The 22,000-nt window shown below is 43.2% G+C and overlaps 2 protein-coding genes across 2 annotated transcripts in view; one reads left to right on the plus strand and one right to left on the minus strand.

The window, feature by feature from the left end:
- Positions 1–9,768, plus strand: part of LOC143836538 (two pore calcium channel protein 1-like) — a 41,057-nt gene extending 31,289 nt beyond the window's left edge. Inside the window, exons 13-19 of the mRNA XM_077335953.1 lie at positions 516–603; positions 899–968; positions 2,290–2,509; positions 2,709–2,799; positions 3,979–4,092; positions 4,325–4,449; positions 9,254–9,768. Coding sequence (XP_077192068.1) covers positions 516–603; positions 899–968; positions 2,290–2,509; positions 2,709–2,799; positions 3,979–4,092; positions 4,325–4,449; positions 9,254–9,399 — 854 coding nt within the window. The 3' untranslated portion in view covers positions 9,400–9,768. The remainder of the gene's footprint in view (positions 1–515; positions 604–898; positions 969–2,289; positions 2,510–2,708; positions 2,800–3,978; positions 4,093–4,324; positions 4,450–9,253) is intronic.
- Positions 9,769–10,349: 581 nt separating this feature from the next.
- The window catches only part of BUB1 (BUB1 mitotic checkpoint serine/threonine kinase), a 30,868-nt gene continuing 19,217 nt past the window's right edge, over positions 10,350–22,000 (minus strand). Inside the window, exons 14-23 of the mRNA XM_077335939.1 lie at positions 21,420–21,501; positions 20,668–20,746; positions 19,151–19,328; positions 17,652–17,789; positions 15,934–16,049; positions 14,320–14,481; positions 13,339–13,496; positions 13,072–13,249; positions 12,595–12,701; positions 10,350–10,717 (exon numbers count right to left, since the gene is read on the minus strand). Of these exons, the coding sequence (XP_077192054.1) occupies positions 10,522–10,717; positions 12,595–12,701; positions 13,072–13,249; positions 13,339–13,496; positions 14,320–14,481; positions 15,934–16,049; positions 17,652–17,789; positions 19,151–19,328; positions 20,668–20,746; positions 21,420–21,501 (1,394 nt within the window). The 3' untranslated portion in view covers positions 10,350–10,521. The remainder of the gene's footprint in view (positions 10,718–12,594; positions 12,702–13,071; positions 13,250–13,338; positions 13,497–14,319; positions 14,482–15,933; positions 16,050–17,651; positions 17,790–19,150; positions 19,329–20,667; positions 20,747–21,419; positions 21,502–22,000) is intronic.

A 22,000-nucleotide genomic window follows, 5' to 3' on the forward strand; every position in this document is an offset into this window, starting at 1 on the left:
ACCAGCCTCTGAAGCAGCCTCTTACACAGTAGGGGTGAGACATTAGTATCCCAATAATATGCTTGGAATAATTTAAGAGCAGTTTTCCCCCAAAATTTATTTGTCACCAAATACAGTACAATCTAACATAACATAACAGACAGCTTAATATACCATGATTCCATCTGGGCCCCAGAGTGAATTAGAAAAGATGCTGGGAGCGGGATTGGTTAGGGAGCAGAGCAAGCGGGGCAAGGGATGTAGTGTCTCTGGACATCTGTCTGAGGGCGAGGAATCTTTGCTCTGGGGTCCTAGAAATCCTCTTCTAGAATATGCCAGGCATTTGAATAAGAACAGCCATTAAAATATGGCAAATTGCATGGAACACTTAAAATACGATAAATTAGAATGTCTAGCTATAAGGAAATGGGCCTCTTTCCATGAAACTTTTCTCACTGACATTGAGATAAGGTTGGTCAAATATGTGGGAGGACCTCACCTGGTGGCTAATGCCTTTTTTTCTTTTCCCTCCTCAGTCTCTGTATACAACAGCCAGCAAGTACTGGACATTGTGTTCATTCTGCGAGTTCTCAGGCTCATTCGGATTATCGACAGTATACAAAGGTAGCTGTTGGTTAGTTGGAAGCAAGAGCTGTGTGCAAACTCAGAGTGTCGTTAAATTGGGGCTGGGGCAAGCTTGGTAGGAATAACTGGATTAGTTACTTTTAATAAGACACAGCTGAATGAATAGTGGTAGGGGGATGATGTCAGCTAGAATTTTTTGCCATGTATTTCCTCTTGCTGTTTTCCCATTTAAATTGCCAACTGTACCTTTGCAACAGGAATTTACACCTGTGAGGTGTGTCTTTTCTGGGACAAAATACCCTGGGCACATCTTTTCCATTGTGTTTTCTTTTAGGTTCCGTGTCATCATGAACACACTCATCAACATTGTACCTACAATGCTGACCTTTGGTGGCTTGGCTTTGGTGAGCAGCTTATTTCTGTCCTTTCCAAACTTGCAGGTGCTTTGGACTCCATCCTTTTATGACTTCAACACATCATCTTAGTAAGCCCTCACTGTAACTCATGTATAAAAAGTTCACAGTTGTTTTGGTTTTATTTAAAGAAATGTGCTGGGCTTTCCAGAAAGCTGAATCTCCTCAGTACCGTTCTTTCCTCTTCTTGAAAGATAAATCTAAAATACTCCTTTCCCCTCTGAAGGGTCTTGCTGATTAAAGTCCTAGAGCTATATGAAGCCTTGACAGGGGGTGCTTCAATCAAGCATTCTCCAAGTGGCAATGGCTGTTTCCAGCCTCAACCAAGCAGCCCTCCTGTCCAATCCCTTTTCAAATTCAGATGCTGGGAACTGAGCCTCAAACTCTCTGCATGCAAAAACATTTGCTCTGCCACCAAGTTATATAGAAGACAAAGAAGGGTTGGTTCTTATATGCCACTTTTCTCTACCCGGAGTCTCAAAGTGGCTTACAATCCCCTTCCCTTTCCTCTCCCCACAACGGACACCCTGTGAGGTAGGTGAGGCTGAGAGAACTCCGATACCACTACTCAGTCAGAATAGCTTTATCAGTGATGTAGTGAGCCCAAGGTCACCCAGCTGGTTGCATGTGGGGGAGCACAGAATCAAACCTGGCTTGCCAGGCACTCCTAATCACTACACCAAGCTGGTTACACCCCCACATGCAACCAGCTGGGTGACCTTGGGCTCACTACATCACTGATAAAGCTATTCTGACTGAGTAGTGATATCAGAGTTCTCTCAGCCTCACCTACCTCACAGGGTGTCCGTTGTGGGGAGAGGTAAGGGGATTGTAAGCCACTTTGAGAGGTACCGTAGAACTATTCTTTCAGATTAGGAAGCAGAGACTTCTTCTCCCACGATGGATAGAAATACCTCAAGAAGGAAAAGGGCCATACATCCATAGAAAGTGCCCACCTCAATTTCTGTGACATTCACACAAAGAAACTGGGGAAAGTGGTGTGCTTCCCATAAAGTAAATATGCATTGCATGCAATGTGTGATTTTCAACACTGTAGCTGAAGCGACCAGCATCCTGAATTAGGATTGTATGCAGTTTTGTTGGTACCTAGAATGGTCTATGTGCAGATTGCTGGAGTGGCACCCTGGGTTGGTAGAAGCAGAGGGTGATCAGTGGTTGACTTCTTGGAGCAGATAATAAGAGAAGTGGCCAAATATAATGTGGACTTGCTTTAATAATTCTTGACTTATCTCCTGTATATTTAATAAGTCGTATGCCCCTGGTAAGCAGATGTCCTTCTCCTTTCTATTAGGTGGTATATTATATCTTTGCCATTGTTGGGATGGAAATTTTCCATGGGAAGGTCCAGTTCTTTGCCGGAAACACCACTGCACAGCATGCCTCATACTGTGGAAACCCCGCTCTGAAGGACTCTGTATTTGCCCATTCCAAATATTGCAAGAACAACTTCAACAATGTTGTGTCATCTTTCATTGTCCTAATGGAGCTCACTGTTGTCAACCAGTGGCATGATATCCTTTTTGTAAAAAAGGATTAGCAAAACTACACCCATCCACCCTCAGCCAAGCCACATGTGCTTGATCCACTGCTTTCCCAGAACAGGTGGGCTTTAGAAGTGCTGTTGGGGGAGAATGGGAGGCAGGTGAGAGTCTTTGTACCTTCATCCAAACAGCACCTGAACTTGTGTAGTACTTGACCTTGACTTTGTACTCCTTGCCAGTGGATTTGCCCTTGTGACTCATGAAGCTGCAAAGCTATACTTCATCACCTTTCATATTGTTGTGGTTATTATGATTATTAAGTAAGTCCTGTGCTGACTTTTTTTTTTCATTAGATGGCATGCGGTGTGTAATGCTGTGTATGTCCTAGTAGTTGCTGACTAGGGATCTGGCCAGGAGGGGGAGGGAGAGAAGCAGTGCTCTTTGCTTCCTTCACTCTGCCACATCTTGGGAGGAGAGGAACAGATCAGCCTCACTGCCCCATTTGCAGTACGGAGAATAGAAGCCGATCACTTCTGACAGCCATAAGAACATAAGAAGAGTGCTGCTGGATCAGACTAGTTGTCTACCTAGTCCAGCATCCTGTCCGACACAGTGGCCAACAGTTCCTTTGGAGGGGCAACAACGGGGCATAGAGGGAGGACAAGACCTTCCCCAGATATTGCCTCCTGGCTCTGGCATTGAGAGGTTTAGTACCTCTGAATGTGAAGGTGCCACTCAGTCACCCACCACTCCACTGATAGGCCTATCCTCCATGAATCTGTGTAATCCCCATGCTTGCTGGGGGCAGGGGAAAGGAGGCTGGGAGATGGAAATCTAGTTGCTTCTCATTATTTTGTCTAAACCCCTCTGTGTTTTGTAAACTTACTTGAATAAATGAATGAAGCTGAGCACTAATGGTCTATCCCCAGCCTTAGCTAAAAGAACAGAACCCATTAACTTCACCTGGGCATGGAATTGGAGTCCCCGTGGGTGGGTAGGTAGTTGTGAGTTTCCTGCATTGTGCAGGAGGTTGGGCTAGATGACCCCAGAAGTCCCTCCCCACTCCCTGATTCTGTGATTCTTTTCTCTTGACTCCAAACATCCTGTGTTCCAAGACAGGGACTTGGGGAGACTGATCAGCTGGGAATCAGCTTTTCTCCCCCACAAGCTTCTCCCTTTGTCTCTGGAAGGCTTAGGAAGCAGGCACAAGCAGCCAGTCAGAAAGCTGGTTCTCTGCTAGCTATTAGTTAACTGAATTGGTGGCTCTTTGAGCATCCCTTAATGTGCTTGGGGTTATGGTATCATGCAAACATAGGGCACCCGTATTCTGTTTTTTTCTTTTCTTCCTAATCTGAGGTTTTGATTTCTACTATGTGAGTGATATTAACTGTACGGGCTAGGAAATCTTTCATGCATTTACTGTGGGATTGGGGAAGGGAGGAAGTACAGGCGGATGTTAAATACTACGCAGTGTACCACATCTCGACTTGATTTTTCAGCATCTTTGTAGCATTTATTCTGGAAGCATTTTTTGTGGAATACTCGCTTGAAAAGAGTGAAGTAGAAACTGCCATCGAAAAGAAAATCCAAGAACTTGGTGTAGGAATCCAGGAGTAAGTAAACATCTAGTGATTGCTACTGATGGTTGAGGAATAGCATCTCAAAGAGCCAGGCATTATTTTTAAAAAATACTTCTGCTACTGACTTTGTTATGAGAGAAGAATGTGAATGGGAGAGTGGGTAACACCAAATGGCAAAAAAATAACCTGCAGTCTTTTGGGATGAATATGTCAACTAAGCTGGTATATGTGTCTCATACTTACTTGATGGATGGCTTCTTTTCAGGGAAGAACTACTGAATGGCAACCTGATAAACAACATGGAAACCAGTGAAAATGACCTTGGAGGTGAAGAAGGGACAGTAAGAAAGAAGAAACCTAAAGGGTTGATGTTCAAAATTGCTTCAAAAAGTGAGTGTATGCTGTCAAGAAGCCTTCTTTCCCATTCTGTAATTTTTAAAGAGAATATATCAAAAAGAACTACTTTCAAGTTGCTGATAAGCCAACATCTGGTAGCCATCTTTGATACAATGTCAGGATTTAAAAAAAATACAACTGTTACAGTAAGCCATCTGCTCAACTGGAGCCTTAATGCTCACCGTATTTGTTTCATACCCACATTTCTTTTTAGTGACCAATCCAACTTGGTGTATCTTCTGCAAGAATGGTTAAGGAGAGAGAGTAGCAACCTTCTTTTTATAGCATGGGGATTCATAACTGAGTCCTCCAGATAATAGTCTGATTCCCTAACTGACATTTTACACTTAGGGCTATATTTTTGGTGGCTCTATCTCCTTTTAACTACTACAAATAGGTGTAAGACATTCTCCTTTCCCCCACAATAAAAGAAAAGTAGACTCACTAAAAGGATATCAGGCAGCATAGATCTGCGTCTTGTACCTCCTTTCCCTCCCACTCTCTTTTGCAGTGCAGGCCTGTTGTGTGTCACTCTTGCGGTACTGCTGGGGCTGTCGACATCCACATTGTCGTGGATACCACTTTGTACTGGTAGTAGTAATTGTCATCTCTGCTTCCACAGATCTTACTTTTGCAGTGAAAGGATACACTTTAAGATAATAGTTATTTAGCTATTTATAGTCCACCTTTCTCACTGAGAAGACAGATTACAAGTCAAGAAGATGGGACATATGGGACAAGAAGATGGGACAGTGAATAGTAGAATAGGGCTTGAACTACAAGAATCTTGTACATAGCTGAAACAATATGTACATGAAGCTGCCTTACACTGAGTCAGGCCCTTGTTCCACCAAGTTCAGTATTATGTACTCAGACAGACAATGTGAAAGACCTCTCCCTGAGATCCTAGAAATCCATTATCCTTTTTACCTGATCTTTTTTACTACATACTATGGATTAAACATGAAATTTTCCACATGCCAAGCAGATGCTTTGCCTCTAAATCCAATCCCCATAAGCCTCTAAATGGCCTATTATGCACTGCTGCTGAAACAGCGGTTGGCGGTCGCATGGAAAATGCGGAGGAGGAAGTGAAGCAAACCGCAAACGTACAGGACGAACGCAACGGCGGCAAGACCCAGAGCAGCCGCTGACTGCGGCCGATGAGGCGATGATGTGGAGCAAACAGGAAGGGAGGCGAGCACGGTGCTGACCGAGGCTGGGACGCCAAGCAGGGCGCCCACGGCACACACAGGCGCAGGCCCTGCCGGCAGAACTGAAGGGCATGCAAGGGAAGAGAGCAAGCACACCCAGAAGCCCTGTACACCACGGGCCTCCCCGATTATGCATGCGGCCACTCCGGAGCCGCTTCTGGTTGCCTGGGAAGCTCCACTTTCTTCCACATCTCACTAACGCAGCTTTTTCAGTGGCATACATCAACTCTGCGGCCGGCTGCTGCCTGCGGCGTGCATTATTGGTGATTTTAGCCGCCATTCCACCTCGAATGTGGACCTTCCCCTCCGTGCATATAGGCCAATGTGATCCATTAAGTGGCTTAGAAACTACCTAGCCTAAAGCATACTTAGTGATAAATAGCAATATGAGGTATAAGTTAGTCACTATCCCTTTATCAATGCAACTTTCTATTTAATTACAGTACAGTTCTATTGACCTGTACAAAAACATTTCTTGAATAATTCTACTTTACATTGTGGAAAATCCAGGTGCCTTCCTAACCTCAGGAAGGCTGCAAGAGATGCAAAAATACAGGCAATTATCGAATTGCAGGATTTTACCTGCAGAAGGCTGTGCTGTGAGATGAGCGAAGCTGCTGTGATGAAGCACAGGGACAGAGGAGGTCATGCAGATAAGGAGGACTGATGCCATGAAGGGCTTCATGTGATAGCCCAGTGGTCCCCAACCTTTTTATCACCGGGGACCACTCAACGCCTTTTACTGAGGCCCGGGGGGGGGTAGTTTACTCCCCTACTCTCAACCACTGCCCTAACACTCTCTGATCGCTATGGTAATGTTTAAACATCCCTTCAAAATAAGATACAGACACGCCACAACAATGAACATAAGGAACATTTTATTTTCATGGAAATTTTAACTCATGACAATGACAAATCAATGGGAACCCTGAGCTTGTTTCTCTGCAACGAGATAATCTCATCTGGGAGTGATGGGAGACAGTGACACCCGAAGTGTGTTGTAAAGGGCCGGGGGGGGGGGGGAGAAGGCGTCCTTTGGGGCCCACCTCCAATTAGTAGAAGGTCCACATGTGGCCGGCGGCCCACAGGTTAGGGATCACTATGATAGCCAATACCTGGAACTGAGCTTGGTAATTAATGGGCAGCCAATGAACTGACCACAGAATGGGAGAGATGCATGTTCCAACTAGCTGCAGACCTCAAAGTTGACTTTGAGGGGACACTTACATAGGGTGCATTAAAGTAGCCTAATCTTGATGTTACCATGACATGGATCTAGAGCTGAATCTGCACTTGCTCTGTTGTTGCTCCTGCCGAAATCTGATCAATCAGAACTCGGATCTTCCAATAAATCTGCAACTTTCCTTTTTCCCTTCTCAAAACAGGTCTCACTAAGATGGTGCCTTGTGCATCTGAATTGTTCCAATTGTCAGTGTCTTCTCTCCTTCCTTCTTGATTAGGGAAGCTAGAGTGCAAGGGGGGGAGAAGTGGGGGTTGCATGAAGCTCCAAACAGCACTGAAGGAGCACAAGGCTGGAGAGGGCTTTATTTCCTGCCTTTTGTTTCTTGACTCTACAGCCAGACCAAGCCAGGGAATGGGCAAGTGGAGCATGAGGCTGCTTGTTTATTTTTCTTTCCCAAAGAAAAGTGGGATGGTTTGTAGTTATATACCAAGCAGAAAAGTAAACCTGTCCTTTAGTAACAATGTCAATATCTTGCAATAAGTAAAACTATACAAATTGAAAAACTTGTCTCTTTTTTCTTTTCATTTAATGTGAAGGTTCCAACCAAAACAGTCTCTAGATGTGTCCCGTTTTCAAACTTTTCCTCAATGGTTGTCCTGAATACAAATAATATGAATGTACCACTCAAAGTTAACAAGCTATATAACAATTATTAGATCAGTATAAGTGATTCCAAATAGTAATGTATAGCACCTGTAATTAAGTACATTCAATAAGCTTATGTGTAATTCAAAACTTAGAAGTTAACCAAGTACCAACCTTCACATTAAATGACAAGAAAAACAGGCAAGTTTTTCAATTTGTATAGCTTTACTTATTGCAAAATATTAACTATTACTTTATTGTAAGCTTTACTTTTCTACCTGCTGTATTTTTATTTTCCTGCAGCCTGAGTGAGTGGGAGGGAGTGGAGGCAGCAGCCTCAGAGAACAGAGGGAAATAAAATCCAAAAGGCAAATGTCTACATGTAGAAGAGTGGGCTTTTGGAGTGGTCACTTAAACTGATCCCAAAAATGAGGGCAAAAATGAAACTTGCGAGGGAATGGCGATGGTGAACCAGTTTTCCTAGTCTTTGAATTCCTAGTTTTTTAATTGACACCCTGACCAATCAGTGACAACCTACCACACTACATAAGCATTGAAGGCACAGAAAAGGGAATGGAAGTTAATCTATAAAAATACCAACACTCCCAATTATCCGGAAAAATGCCAACACTTGCAGTACTGGAGCTTTCAAAGTGCTTTTTTCAGGTGTAGTAATATCCACTCCTAGATATCCCGGAGGAAAGATGTCACCGCAGACTCAATCATGGACATTGCAGTGGGAAAATTTAAAGCTATCAATATCAAAATAGAAATTGAATAAGGTGCAGAATGATTTTTTAATTTGGGCTGAGAGTGGATAAAAAGGCCAGAGCAAATTCAGCCCAGGTTACCAGATTGGCCAATTCAAAGAAGGAACCATCTTGCAAGCTAGACTAAGTTGGAAGAAAGTGTTGTTGCTTTTTTGCTGCTGTATTAACTTGCTTCTCCAACAGCAATGTTGGATGCAATATAACGCCCCAAGGCTATTTACTGAATTTGCTGAACCCCATCTAAAGTGGGAAGCACAAGATCCTTTACGACAGTGATCCCCAACCTTTCTGAGGCTGGGGACCAGCAGGGCATCGGACCACGCCCGCGCATTGGGCCGCACCCGCGGGCCGCGCGGCCCGGCCCTGATTCCCTCTCCCCGCCCTCCCGCAGTAAGAAGCTTCCCGGGCCGCAAGCTTGCGGCCTGGGAAGTTTTTCACTGCAGGGGGGGGCAGGGAGAGGGAGCCGCGGCCCGGCACCAGGCCGCAGCCCGCAGGTTGGGGACCACTGCTTTACGACATCTGCCTTGTCAACTAGCATAACTTCTGTTGTGTCTGGGTTTAGATTTGCTTACAGTTGTTCAAACACAGCAGTCAAGCAGCAGCTCAAGACGTTTACTGTATCACCAGGGATTTTGATCTAGAGCTGTAAAGCCGGATGTTGTCTGCCTATTGATGACATCCAGTTCCAGGGCTATGAATGATTTCTCCTAAAAGCTTTACAGAGGTTGAATAACATGGAGAGCTAAAACTGCACCTTGTGGAACTTGACAAGAACTCCCAAACTAGGAGAAAGAATTAGACTTTTCTAGGCAGCTGAATCCTATATATTTCTTATCAACTTTGAAGCACAGCTTAAAGCTGAATCATGCTATATGCATGGTATTAGTGAAGACAGTGACTCCTTAAAGTGGGAGGCACATCACCCCCCATCAATTTACGGTTAGCCAAACAAAAAATGAGAAATTCATGTTGTTGTTCTTCCCCAGGATACAGGACAGTGGATGCTTTACTCCAGCGCATGTTTGAGGCTGAGATATCCCCAGAAGAAGAAGGTCCTTCACTCAATGCGATCTTAAACCTTTCTGCAGACGATATTTACCTGAAGAACCCTAACTTCAACAATGCTGCATAAACTAGAGAATGAAGGGAATTACCAGACATGGCTGGACCAGTTATCTAGGCTCCCTGGGTACAAGCTTCAAAATCTGCCACTTTCAGTGGAAAGAGGTACTGCTGCCCTGGTCCATGACCTCTCTCCCAAGAATCAAACATTCCAAAGTGATCAATTTTTTAAGTGTATAAATCATGGAAAATATGGTATTTTAATAAAGGGAAGCACATTGAATGTGTCTGAAATGCTTGACTATTTAGGCTGTTGGCATGAAACATAGCATTAACGTGTAAATGTTTTGTACTTTGTAACCTCATTGTAACCAGCAACTTTTTTGTGGAAACATTATGAAACAAGATGTGGGGAAATAATAAACGACATATGGATATAGTGCTGTGCATGTTTGCTTACTGATAGATGAATTGAACAGGAATAGGGTGCATATCTTTCTTCCTTGCTGGCATACACTACATATCCGTGTAATCAAGTGTATATGAGCTCAGCAGCTATGAGATGTTTATCAACTGCACGCTACAAGTTCCCTGCGGGGAAACTACTCTGCAGTGAACCAGCCTGAGAGGATGCAGTTGTTCCTGTCTTGCTGAAGAAACATATATACATATATATAGCCTCTGGGTACATGAGCTTGCAGCTCTCCTTCCCATGATGGAACCAATTCTCATTTGTGTTTATTTTTTAATGACCATGCAGGGTGGGATTAGCTGCCCCCACTCTGGCACATGGAGGGCTTTACTAACAATACATGGTTAGGTGGGTTCTTCAGTTTTGTTACTGTTTCCTTCATTTAGCTGTATCTTTCACAGCAATTGCCCTGGCTTCTGTTTATCCATTTCCTCACAACTCCCAAGTGGTAGTGAATCCAGAGGGGTAGTTTGATTAATCTGTAGTAGCAAAATTGAACAATTCCAATGGTATCTTAAAGACTACCAGCAAGATCTTTGAGTCAAAGCTCTTCAGAAGGTTGTTTTTATTTAAATGATGATGCACTTAATCTTTTGGATTTAGTCTTCACCAGTTTATACAATTTTTCAGATTTTATCCAAGCTGCAGCTTGGATAACATCTCTTCACAAGAAATGTACAAGACTTTGTTTCTCCAATGGGGGTCTGACAATATTGGAGATTATTTACGGGAACGTTTATTTTCCACAAGCAACACTGCAAGCCTGTTACGGAGCACCTTGACTTTGTTAGCATAGGTACTCAGAAATAAGTCTCTTAGTCTTGCCCGTAAAGCTCCCAAAGAAGGCAAATGGCTGCAATCTGGTATGTTCAGCAAAGTGTGGAAGAAGTCACTCCAAAATTCAGCATGTGGAACCCTGGATAAAAAAGCATAAGATTAAAAAGAGTCCACTTAATTACCTCTTAAAACAAAAATTTTGTTCCCACAATTAGCATATCTAGGGCAAGTGGTGGTCCCCCTCTCTCTGCGGTAGTACTTCCATGAGTAAGTCTGACTGCCTTCATCTATATGAGCCTACCTGTCAACCGCAAGTCTGCTGTTGAGGGCTTGCTTTGGGTGATCTTGCCACCTGAGGCTTAGATTGGTAACAGCCTGAGAACAGGCATTCTCTGCTGTGGCACAGAAACTTTGGACCCCCCTCCCCCTGGGAGATTTGTGTATCATCCTCTATTGTCCATTGCCTGTTTGGTTTGCCTCCATCCTGGTTTTGGACAGCTGTATGTATTCAACTAGTTTTAAACATTTTGATGTTTGCCACCTAAGGGAAACTATTGGGATAGAAAGGCAACATAGAAATGTTTTAAAGAAATATAATAGAAGGTAGTTACAAAGTTACACTCCCTTGAGCAAGTGTTTTATCCTGATTCTTCAAATGCTAGGCTCAGAGAGCAAAGCAGGGCTATCTGCTGTTCTGAGCCCCCCCCCCCCTCCTTTCTCAAAGAAAGCCTAAAAATCTGCTGCTACTGCTTTAGGAGAGGAACTAAAATTTCCTATGCAGGTTTTCACACCCCTAAATTGGAAAAGACGACTCACGAATTGGCAGATATAGTCCAGTTACTTCCTGATTCCAAAGTTTTAGTTGAAATTTGGCGTTAAAAGACTCATGAGGATGCCAGACTTGTATTCCTGGTAGCCTTGCAAATACACCCAAACAGTGAGATTCTCTAGTCTATACAATCCCCCCCCCCAAACCCAACTTCATGTGAAGACATGAAAATAAGGCTTAAAAGAAAAAGAAAAACCTTCCAGCTAACTAGGCTGACTAGAAGGCGTCTTGAGAATCCATCCTGCTCCAAAACGTAGCAGTTTAAATCCATGCATACAGCCTCATTTTCATCCAAAGAATAATTACACTGGAGTGAAATCTACCCAGGTGCCTATTTCCATCTGAAGTAATTCTTGATTCAGAGTTTCACTGCTGCAAGGCTAGTTGTGTGAGCAACCTGATGGAGAGTGGGCCCTCCCTTCCCTGGCTATTTCATTTTGGAACACTTGGGAAGTTGGTCCAAATGCTTTAATTTTATCATCCCATTAACACTTGGGAGATACAGGTGTTTTGTCACTACGCGTCTACTTTAGGCTCATGTAAATCACAGCATGGAGAATCACTCATTGGATTTTTAAGTATCTGGTTGTATAAATCTGGTTTGTATGTCCCACTTAGTATCTTTTTGCATCTGAACTGATAATTATAAATCGGAAACCCCAAATAGACACTACTGAGGTGCAAGAAGTAAGACCTTCCTTAAAATGGTTAAACCCATCCTACAGCCCACGTTTCTCAGTTAACGGGGTGAGGTCCAATGGCACTTAGCACCAGTGTTGTCAAAATGTTGGGAGGACAGGGAGTGCCAATTTCCCCTACCTGCTGGAGATCCCGACTTGACCCTGGTGGAGGTCATAACATTTCCCAGACTGCCAGGGGCAGAATACTTGAGTAGTTTGGTGAACTGCAGCTGGACAGTGGAGTAGGAAATCCTGTCTTATGAGATTTGCTCTGCTTGTACAATCTCTGCACCACTGTCAAGCTTCCTCTGATGTATGGAGATGCAAGAGAGTATGAGGTATGCTACAAATAGTGCTCTCACATTCACGTAGGTCAACTGAGGCTTGGCCAATACCTCGTAAACTCTACTTCATAATCTTCTGCAGTACTCAGGGAGTCTTCAGCAAAGACAGTGTTGAAAGTGTTACCAGAAGAGAAGAAAGATTAAAAAGCAGTTGTAAACCAACCTCCTGAAGATGCCCTCAGGCTTCCATACACCTTCCTCATTTCTGACTTTCATGTATGTGCCAAATAGCAGGCAGTACACTGTTCCAGCAATTCCAAAATAATCAGTCTAGAATAAATAAATGGGAAAAAGGGACAGCTGAAGAAAGCTTTACAGTTTGGAGAGAGGAATGAAACATTCGTTGTTGGGGCTCATACTCATGCATTTTAATTCCTTGTACAAAGCTTATCAGTGTCAAATATTAGTAGTGATCAGGCTCAACCGTGAGAAGTGAACCCTATTTTTCCACATGAAGTTTTAGCACTTTGACATGCCATCTCTCATAAGTGGACAGTAATAATCCCAATAGGAATTATTTTCCATAAAATTAATATTGAGGAAGTCAGTGTCATCACAGTCACAAAAATATTCTGCTAACAACCCAGTTTATATGAATTTATACACAGAAACAATCTTTGTACCCCACATGTATGAGTACCTGATAATTCCATGGCTTGCATGCCAACATTTCAACACACTGAAATCCAGACGTTTCACACTTTCCTGTGAATACAGTTCCTTCAGGAAACAGATTCATGTCTATACTTTGACCCAAGTCAATGATGGTCAAGCCATGAGACATGCTGTCGACATCACATGTGTCATCGTCCAAAAACCTGAGTTGGAAAGAAGGATGATTATTACCAAAAAGGGTAAAGCAACAAAACAAGATGTTATTTTCATTTTTTTACAATGAAATACTTACATTTCACCAAAAATAAAGTTGTCCGGCTTAACGTCACCATGAATTATTCTACACTTATGAAGCTCTTCAACCATATGGAGAATTTTTATGGCAAAGTAGATGACCAGTGCCTGGGGCATCACCTTCTCGGGCAGTTTTTTGTATATATTTACGGTGTTCTAAAAACAAAGATGGGGGGAAATTGCTTGGACAAAATGCAGCCACTGGACAAACATAAATATTTCTATATTCCAATTAGACACCTATTCTAGGAGTAATCCATTCAAAACAATGGCACTTTCTTAACAAATATGCATGGAATTCAGCTGCAGAAAAACAATTTATTAGGAAGTTCTCTTGCATCTAAACCCACTAAAATCCATGGAAGCTGTACATGAACACGATGTAAATATTTAAAACATTTTGAAGCCACCTTTCTACCCAATTTACAAGTTGGCAAACAATAAAAACATTAACCAAGAGTAAAACAAATATAAATAAATGCTATACAAAACACACAGCCAGGAGGACGGGTTAATGAGAATCAGTGAGGGAACACCAGACAAAGTCTTCAGCTACTAGTGGAAGGAAATGATAGATGGGGACAGAGGAATCTCCCAGGGAAGGGAAATAATTGGGTGGCTATGACTGAGAAGGTCCTTTCTCCGCTTCACATGCATCTAGATCAAGCTTTCTCAACCCTGGCTTCTTGACAGCTCTAGAAGGGTTTCCCAAATGAGTGGGAGGCCCCCAGGTGGGCATGTACAGAACTATGCTTCCCAACCATATTCTGCAGGAATGTGCCACTTCTGGGGCTTCTCGAAGCCTGAAGGATGCTCCAGGGGTTCCTCATTGGTAAAAAAAATTGAGAAAGGCTGACCTAGATTCAAACAACAAGGGCACTCAAAGCCAGCCCTCCAAAGTTGACTGCAGAGGTTGGATACATTCATATGCAAGTAGGCAGTCCTTTCAGACCCAGACCGGAAGTTCTTCTATACTTACCAGCAAAGTGCCATAACTGTAAAGTTCTCCAACTAAAATACTGCCATTTGGGAAGAAGTGAGCTGAATAGAAATGGATAAAAAGGTGACGCAGGCTTGGCTTAAGCCTTTCTGTCAGTTGAGTTGCTATGTAGAATTCCCAGGGGCTTGCAGGCTTCTGTACCTACAAAACAAAAAGTACACCTATGAACTCTAGAGGGTATCAGTCCTGCTGGGTTTGTACTGCCATGAGGGTGCTGGTTCTGCTGGGCATTCTGAACACTGCCTTTGGTTCTGATGAGTTTGAAAAAATGTCCTAGTTCCCCAGAAGAGCCTTATGCTTTGCCAATGCAAACAGGCTGGTGGTCCCTGGCCACAAAGAAATCAAGCTGGCCTTAACCTGGTGGCATGATCTCCCAAAAAACATCAGGGCCCTGCCAGAGATCACTGAGTTCTACAGGGCCAGTAAAACAGAGCTCTTCCACCAAGCTTATAGTCAAAGCCAGTAAAACAGTTCACATCTGTACCAATATCAAATTGGCCATCTTCTAGTACCGCATCCCACAGAGTTCTGGTCTATACTTTGGGGGTTGAATTATAGATTTTAGAATAATTTTAATCTTCTATCATAAGTATTATTATATATTGCTGATGGAGATGGAGGTTTATGAACTTAAAATTTAAAAAAAACACAGGTTCCACTGCAAAAATTCTCTAGTTTGATTTTGATTCTGTTTGGCTTGGCCTGTTGGCTTGTGGATCTACTGCAATTACTGGGTTCTGCAATGGTTCTGCTGGACTTGCTGTTGATTCTCAGTGACTGCTACTTGCAGACATGTTTTTTTGCCCTGGAAGCAGCTTGCAAGTTTTTTCTTTCAGCTGCATAGGAAATAATAGAGAACAGCTGGGGGAACCCTTTTTGGCAGTCCATCAAAGCAGACCTCTTGGTTCAATCCACTGAAAACTTGGGGGTTATTCAAAGGATAGACACCAGCAGCTCCACTGCAATTTTGGTGTTTGCATTTTTAAACAGACCCCTCAAACTTTCCCCATAGAGAATAAAGGACCCCAAAAATGCAGAACCCCCCCCCCCCAAAAAAAACCCAAATCCAAATACCACATGGTGTTCTTTTGCAATGGCATAGCATAGTTTTACCTTGGCCCTGGCCTGGCAAAACACTCTGTTTAATGAGATCAGGGCCTTCCGTGATTTTAAGCAATTCTGCAGGGCCTGTAAGACAGACCTGCCAGATCTACTGCTGAGGCCAGGAAATTAACACCCAACATAATACTGGCCTCCCTACCTGAAAGCGTTCCAGTTTAAAGAAACACACCAAGAGCCAACTGATCCCCCCCCCATTTCACCAAGATTTTTAACTATAGTGATGAGACAGCTTTTTAACCTAAATTACTTTTTTAAAACCTAATTTAGATTTAATTGATTTTATTGTTATAATTTATTTGAATCTATTGTCTAATTTGAATGTTACCTTCCCTGAGCCTATGGAGAAGGGTGGGCTATAAGGTTAAAGTTCATTAGTAGTAGTAGTAGTAGTAGTAGTAGTAGTAGTAGTGGTAGTGGTAGTAATAGTAGTTTTTAGGGAAATGGATCAAAATTAGAACCAGGCTCACTTACTTTCAATATCACTTTCTGATTATTTCTCGTATTGTTCATGTCAAGGATAGAGGCTTGATAGACATTTGCAAAAGCGCCTTCTCCAAGTAAACACTCAATGTGGAAAGATGTGGATCCTGATGCAGTTTAGGAAGAGGAGGAAGGCAAGTTATAGAATGTCTTAGAACACAGCAAAATTATTTACTTCAGCAAGGGGCAGGTGTTAACATTCCAGCCCTTCTCAAGTATTCTCAAAAGGAATTCCATGGAACACAGGCTAAATTGCTTCCAGATGCTCTGCCTTGGTTCATGTATTATAAAGTGTTTGTCAGACAGAGAGTATAGGGGGGAAGTGGTAGCCATCTACTTTATTTTTTTTAATCTAATATTACATCTAGTCTACACAAGCAACAGAAGGAGGTGGTAGAAAAGACTGCAGAAATTCAGACAAAGAATGAGGTAATTTTTTTAACATTCCCCATGTAAAACTTGCTACAAGTTTTTTTAAAAATGTAGCACATCACGGATCAATGGCCTCTTCTGAGTTACTAGTTTACTCTCTCTCTCTCTTTTGTTCTACTTGTTTTAATGTAGGAGGAACATTCCATATAGGGCAGGTGAAGCTTTTTAAGGCATAGAGGTAAATTATCACTTGGTGAAGGACATCTCATTAAACCTGTTTTAAATGTGACAAAACATTTTTCTCTAGGCCAATTAGCAACCATATTTCCGTAATGACATCCCCCCTTTTTCTGGAGTGGTATAGTCCATTCTACTCTTTTTAAGAACCTTCCAGATGGATAGTTATCCAACATCATGTCTTATGGAACTTCAGGCTTAGGTTTATCTCCTGGAAGCATAACAAGCTACTCACAAACAACATAAAATACATCCTTTACATATTCAGTAATAAAACATGAATGATAAAACCCTATATTCTAGCCAGGAGTGCATGAATTCAGTTCTTAAATGAAAATTCTGTGCCTGAGCAAGCCATATTCCATGCCAGGAAAAACTGAAGCTAACTAAATTATCATCACAATGGCCAAATTTGATTAACATCATAATTTATTATGCAATTTTTACTATTGTGCTAGTCTTGGGGTAGGGTAACAATGCTGAAGACCCAACAAATCTGTCTTTTGAGATTGCAGCAGGTAATGGCTATTTATTTTCAAACAGATCACCACAGCTGTAATGGTTAGAAACTTAGCTTTATACTTATGTTTCAGCAGTGATTCATCATATTTAGAATTCTCCACCCCTTACTACAGAGGTAGTCAACCTGTGGCCCTCCAGATGTCCATGGACTACAATTCCCATGAGCCCCTGCCAGCATTTTCTGGCAGGGGCTCATGGGAATTGTAGTCCATGGACATCTGGAGGGCCACAAGGTTGACTACCCCCTGCCTTACTATATTATATGTTCCTGCAGAGATCGCACAGCCCTGATGATAATTTCAGCATTGTGCAACACACGCAAATTGGTACATGCTAGGCCTTACCCCAGGCTGGGCCTAACTCTCATCAAATTTACTTTGGAGTAACACAAGCAAAAACTTTGCCAGCCTTACAGAACACAAACAAGAGCAATGTCGGACTTCAGTTGCACTCCCCTCCTGCCCCTTTGCACCTGGAACACATTCAAGGAACCCAAACAGATCAATTTTCATCTTTTGTATCGCCCACCAAAACAAGCTTATAAAAACAAAATGAGCAGGCACCATCATGCATCTTACCCAATCTGAGTTGAGCCTTAGGCTTCAGAATCGGCAGGTTTGGTTCCCATTCAAAAGTATTTGAGTAAGCACTTATTGGCTTAGGCACCTCAGACAGAAGTTGGCGGATTAAGCCTTCGTCCCAAGGGTTTTCAATTACTTCAGGCAAAAACAAATAGTAAATCAGAGACAAGAACCAGGGAGGAGGGGAAACAGCAAGATTTCACTGACAGGTATTTTCAATTGTTGAAAAATCAAGATTAACAAATTAGTTTAAGAATGGGCTGATTCTCAGCACATGATATGAATGGTCTGTAAAACTGGTTTCAGACTTAAAAAGCCAAACACACACACACACACACACACACACACACACACACTAGAATGGGGGTATGTAAAAATTTCAGCCTCCAGAATCATTGGACACTCATAATGATTATGTATTTAGTAGAATTTTACCAGTCTATAGTAGATCCCCTAGCTGGATGACATAATAGTGCTAGACTACAATATGCATCCCTGTATAAAACCAAACTTGACCCTGAAGCTCGCTGGGTAGCCCTGAACAAGTCACTCTCTCAGCCTTCCTCAGTTGTTGAGAGGATAAACTGATGGGGGAAAGACTACATAGGTTGCCCAGCATTCAGCTCTAATCACTATCCTTCCATACAAAATCATCTAGTTCTAGTGGAAGCTGGCATGATATTAAACAGAATCCAAGCATGTTTAGCTCATGAAATCTTCCTCAAGGGACAGGGGCTAGTGAGAATGGCCACTGCAAACATCCTTGCAATTTGGTGTAGTGGTTAGGAGTGCTGACTTCTAATCTGACGAGCCGGGTTCAATTCTGTGCTCCCCCACATGCAACCAGCTGGGTGGCCTTGGGCTTGCCACGGCACTGATAAAGCTGTTGCGAGCAGTAATATCAGAGCTCTCTCAGCCTCACCCACCTCACAGGGTGTCTGTTGTGGAGAGACTAAAGGGAAGGTGATTGTAAGCCGCTTTCAGACTCCTTCAGGTAGAGAAAAGTGGTATATAAGAACCAACTCTTCTTCTTCTAAATGCCTACTCTTGAAGAAAGTTTGGCTAATTTATTCACCTCACTGAATAAAACATTGCCCAGGCTCAAAAGGAATATCTGCCTGTTTAAAATAAAACAGTGGACATCCACCAGCATTTATTTTTACCTATTAATGTTGAATCCTCCATGACTGCATAACTGCAACAGTGTTGTATAGGAGGACAAGGACAGACAGAGCAGAGGGTACCCATGCTGGCTGGTTTCAAGGAAAGAATTTTGGGTGATGGGGTGGGTTGTCCTAGCCAGACTCTTCTCATTACAAGGGTCTCAAGACATCCTTGCAATCCTCTCTCTTCCTCCCCCCCATGTCCCCCCTTTTGATGTCTCAATGCTAAGTGCCCCAACATTTTAGTAACAGTTCCTATGGAGTCCTACAAGAGTCATTCCTTAAAACTATTTTGCAGTGCTGGACTACATATTTCCTGCTGCAACACTTCACCTTTGTCCCGTGTCACCCGGCAGGCATGTACTGGAACAGAGCCAAACGGCGTGGAGACGTATCGTGCCGCAATAGCGAAGTCTCTTGTATCGTTAGGATTGGGAGCCAGGGTTTTGTTGCAGTGATTAGCCCACACAGTACAGTCGCTGGTCAGGCACTCAGTTGGCGGACTCCCTTCCTAAAGAACACACACAGAGACACACTCAAGCAATGTCCATCTTTCGTGGGAGGGATTGAGGAGCCTAAAAGCAAATTTGGATTTCACCTATTCCATTTTGTTCAGCCTTGCCAAAGTTACTCCTCTCTGATGTAGGCTGTGTGCCCAGTTTAGATGCACGGCCAAGCCACGGTTTGACAATGGTGGAGCACAAATCACAAGACGCAACCCCAAAAAAAGGGGGGAAGAGGCAAATCTCGGGAAGGTTCTAGGGGTATTTTCTTTCACGCAAAATGTTCCAAATTCACTAGAAACCATTCTCTTTGGAACAAAATCAGCAACATGCTCTAACAAAGATTATCGACACCACAAATCACAACAATTGTTTTATTAAAAACAAGTTGGGAAGACCAGTGGCCTCAACAGGAAAGGAACAGCTCTTACAAACACGGAATGAGAATAGCTGCTCTCACTCTCATCGTGCTGCTTGCACAGAGGATCCCTCAATGAACCACAGTTATAGTTTAAGTGCAAGCCTGTTTTCAACACTGTGGTTTCTATGCAGCCCCACATTGGGAGACTGGCAAGCTCACCGAGGTGGGCGTGAAGCTCTCAAAGGTAAAGACTGTGGACTGGCAAGCGAGTCCAGAGCCTCTCCTGGGAAGAGAGAATGTCCTTGTTCTACATCCAGCTATGCCTCATTTCAGGAAGGCCTCAGTTGGGAAGATCACACAACCAGACGTGCACCATGAGAGTGAAGAGGCCTGAAGAAACAGCCCTCAGTGCAGAAGTTGCTCACCACATCAGTCTTGCACTAATCTGGCCTCACCTGATGAATGTTGGGACTTTTTGGCCCGCCCACCCACAACCCAGTATTCAAAAGCCATTTCTATCAATTGCTACACCTTATTTTTATAGTGTACAGATTGCATAGAGAGGGAAGCTGCCTTATACGGAGTCAGACTTCTGATGTGTCAAGGCCAGTGAGGTCTGAGTGCCACTGGTTCCCCCCCCCCCCCTGGCTCTCAGACAGAGGTCTTGTATCATCTAAAACCTGATCCTTCTCTAACTACTGACACTTGGGATTTAAACCGGACCATCTGCATGCAAAGCAGGCACAGCTGCTGAACCACACACAGACCTGCCCCCAAAAGTCATCAAGCTGTCTGGAATAGGTACCCTTCAGGGATGCCACAGCCTGACCCAATGAAACCCGAGCTCAGTAAGGAAACATCTGACAATAGTATTCACAGCTACCAGTCTCTCAAAAACATTGCTGTATTCACTAGAATTCATTAGAAGAATGTCTCTGTCACAACATCTGTTAATCACACCTCTATTATAGAAGCCCTCGACTTACTTCTGGTTTGGCTGCACAGTCTGTGAGGCGTTCTCTTAAGACTTTGACTTCTGTTGGCTTTGGAGGGGGTTGCAGGACCCTAGAAAAAGAGTGCTTCCATTCAGATCATGCCTTCCGTTGAGATGACTTATGAAGAGGTCTATAGGCCCAAGGTGGTAAAACCCAGCTTGCAAATTATGGAACAGAATTCAGAAAAGAAACAAATAGCATTGTGCAGACTGTGACAAAGGCCCAAAAAATCCTCATCTAGGATAATATGTCACCCTGGTGTAGGGGTTAGGAGAGCAAGTTTCTAATCTGGCAAGCCGGACTTTATTCTCCGCTCTTCCTCCACATGCAGCCAGCTGGGTGACTTTGGGCTCACCACAGCACTGATAAAGCTGTTCTGACAATAAGGTAGCATTATCAGATGCTCTTCAAACCATTCCCTGTATTCCTCCTGCCCACAGTGATGCCCAATGGAGGGATGTGTATGCTGTGAAAAACAGAAGGTCAGGCAAGCAAGTTTCTGTAAGCTGCATGTAGAAAGGCTGCTAGACTAAGCTTAGGGAGCAGTCTGTTGGTCATATGGTAATGCGAAGCTCAGGAAAAAGAAGGGTTGCACCCCTCCCATGATGTGCTCCATCGTTGCTTTCATCTTGCCTCCTATACTTTTCCGAAGGTGAAGGAAGTTTAAATCTTCTCACAAGGCCATTTAAGATGAAACCTTTCAGTTATTTCAACAAATCCAGTGTCTTTTTGCTTTGACTTACTCTGCATTCTCATCTTGAAAGATTGTGAAAGCAGGCCCTGCAGCAGGAGCAGTGGACTGGGCCCTCTCAGTCTTGCATGGCCCTAAAGAAAAAGAAGGCAAAACGGAGAAGAGTGACTTTGGCTTTTCTTAGAGGGAAGGCTTTTAAAGACAAGCTGCATGTTTTTATTAAGCAAAGGACTCTGAGTTCTTTCTCAGTTGATTTGGAGACCTGGTTAGTAGTACCTCGGGGAAGAAAACAGTGGTCAGGACTGAGGAGACTTCAGAGGCCTACTTAGCCAGATTCGTCCTTTCAGAACATGATAACCTCACAGAGATGTGTTGCTTCACCGGTACTAAGCAAAAGGGGACTCACGTTTTCTAGCACCTATTATTTACAAGCAAGCAAATAACCATTTGCAGTAGACCCTGTAGAGCAAGTCAGAACTTCCCCCCAGTCGAGCAGGCCCTGACTCCGGCCTAGTTCTCAAATAAGGTGGTAACACTGGGTGTGAGCTCTGCCACTTGAGGCTGCAGGTGGAGCGACACAGGATGAAACATTCTTCCACAGGGAAGAATTCTCATATGTTCAAAAGAAATTTA

The sequence above is a fragment of the Paroedura picta genome, chromosome 1 (genome assembly GCF_049243985.1).
Source record: "Paroedura picta isolate Pp20150507F chromosome 1, Ppicta_v3.0, whole genome shotgun sequence".
Lineage (NCBI taxonomy): Eukaryota > Metazoa > Chordata > Lepidosauria > Squamata > Gekkonidae > Paroedura > Paroedura picta.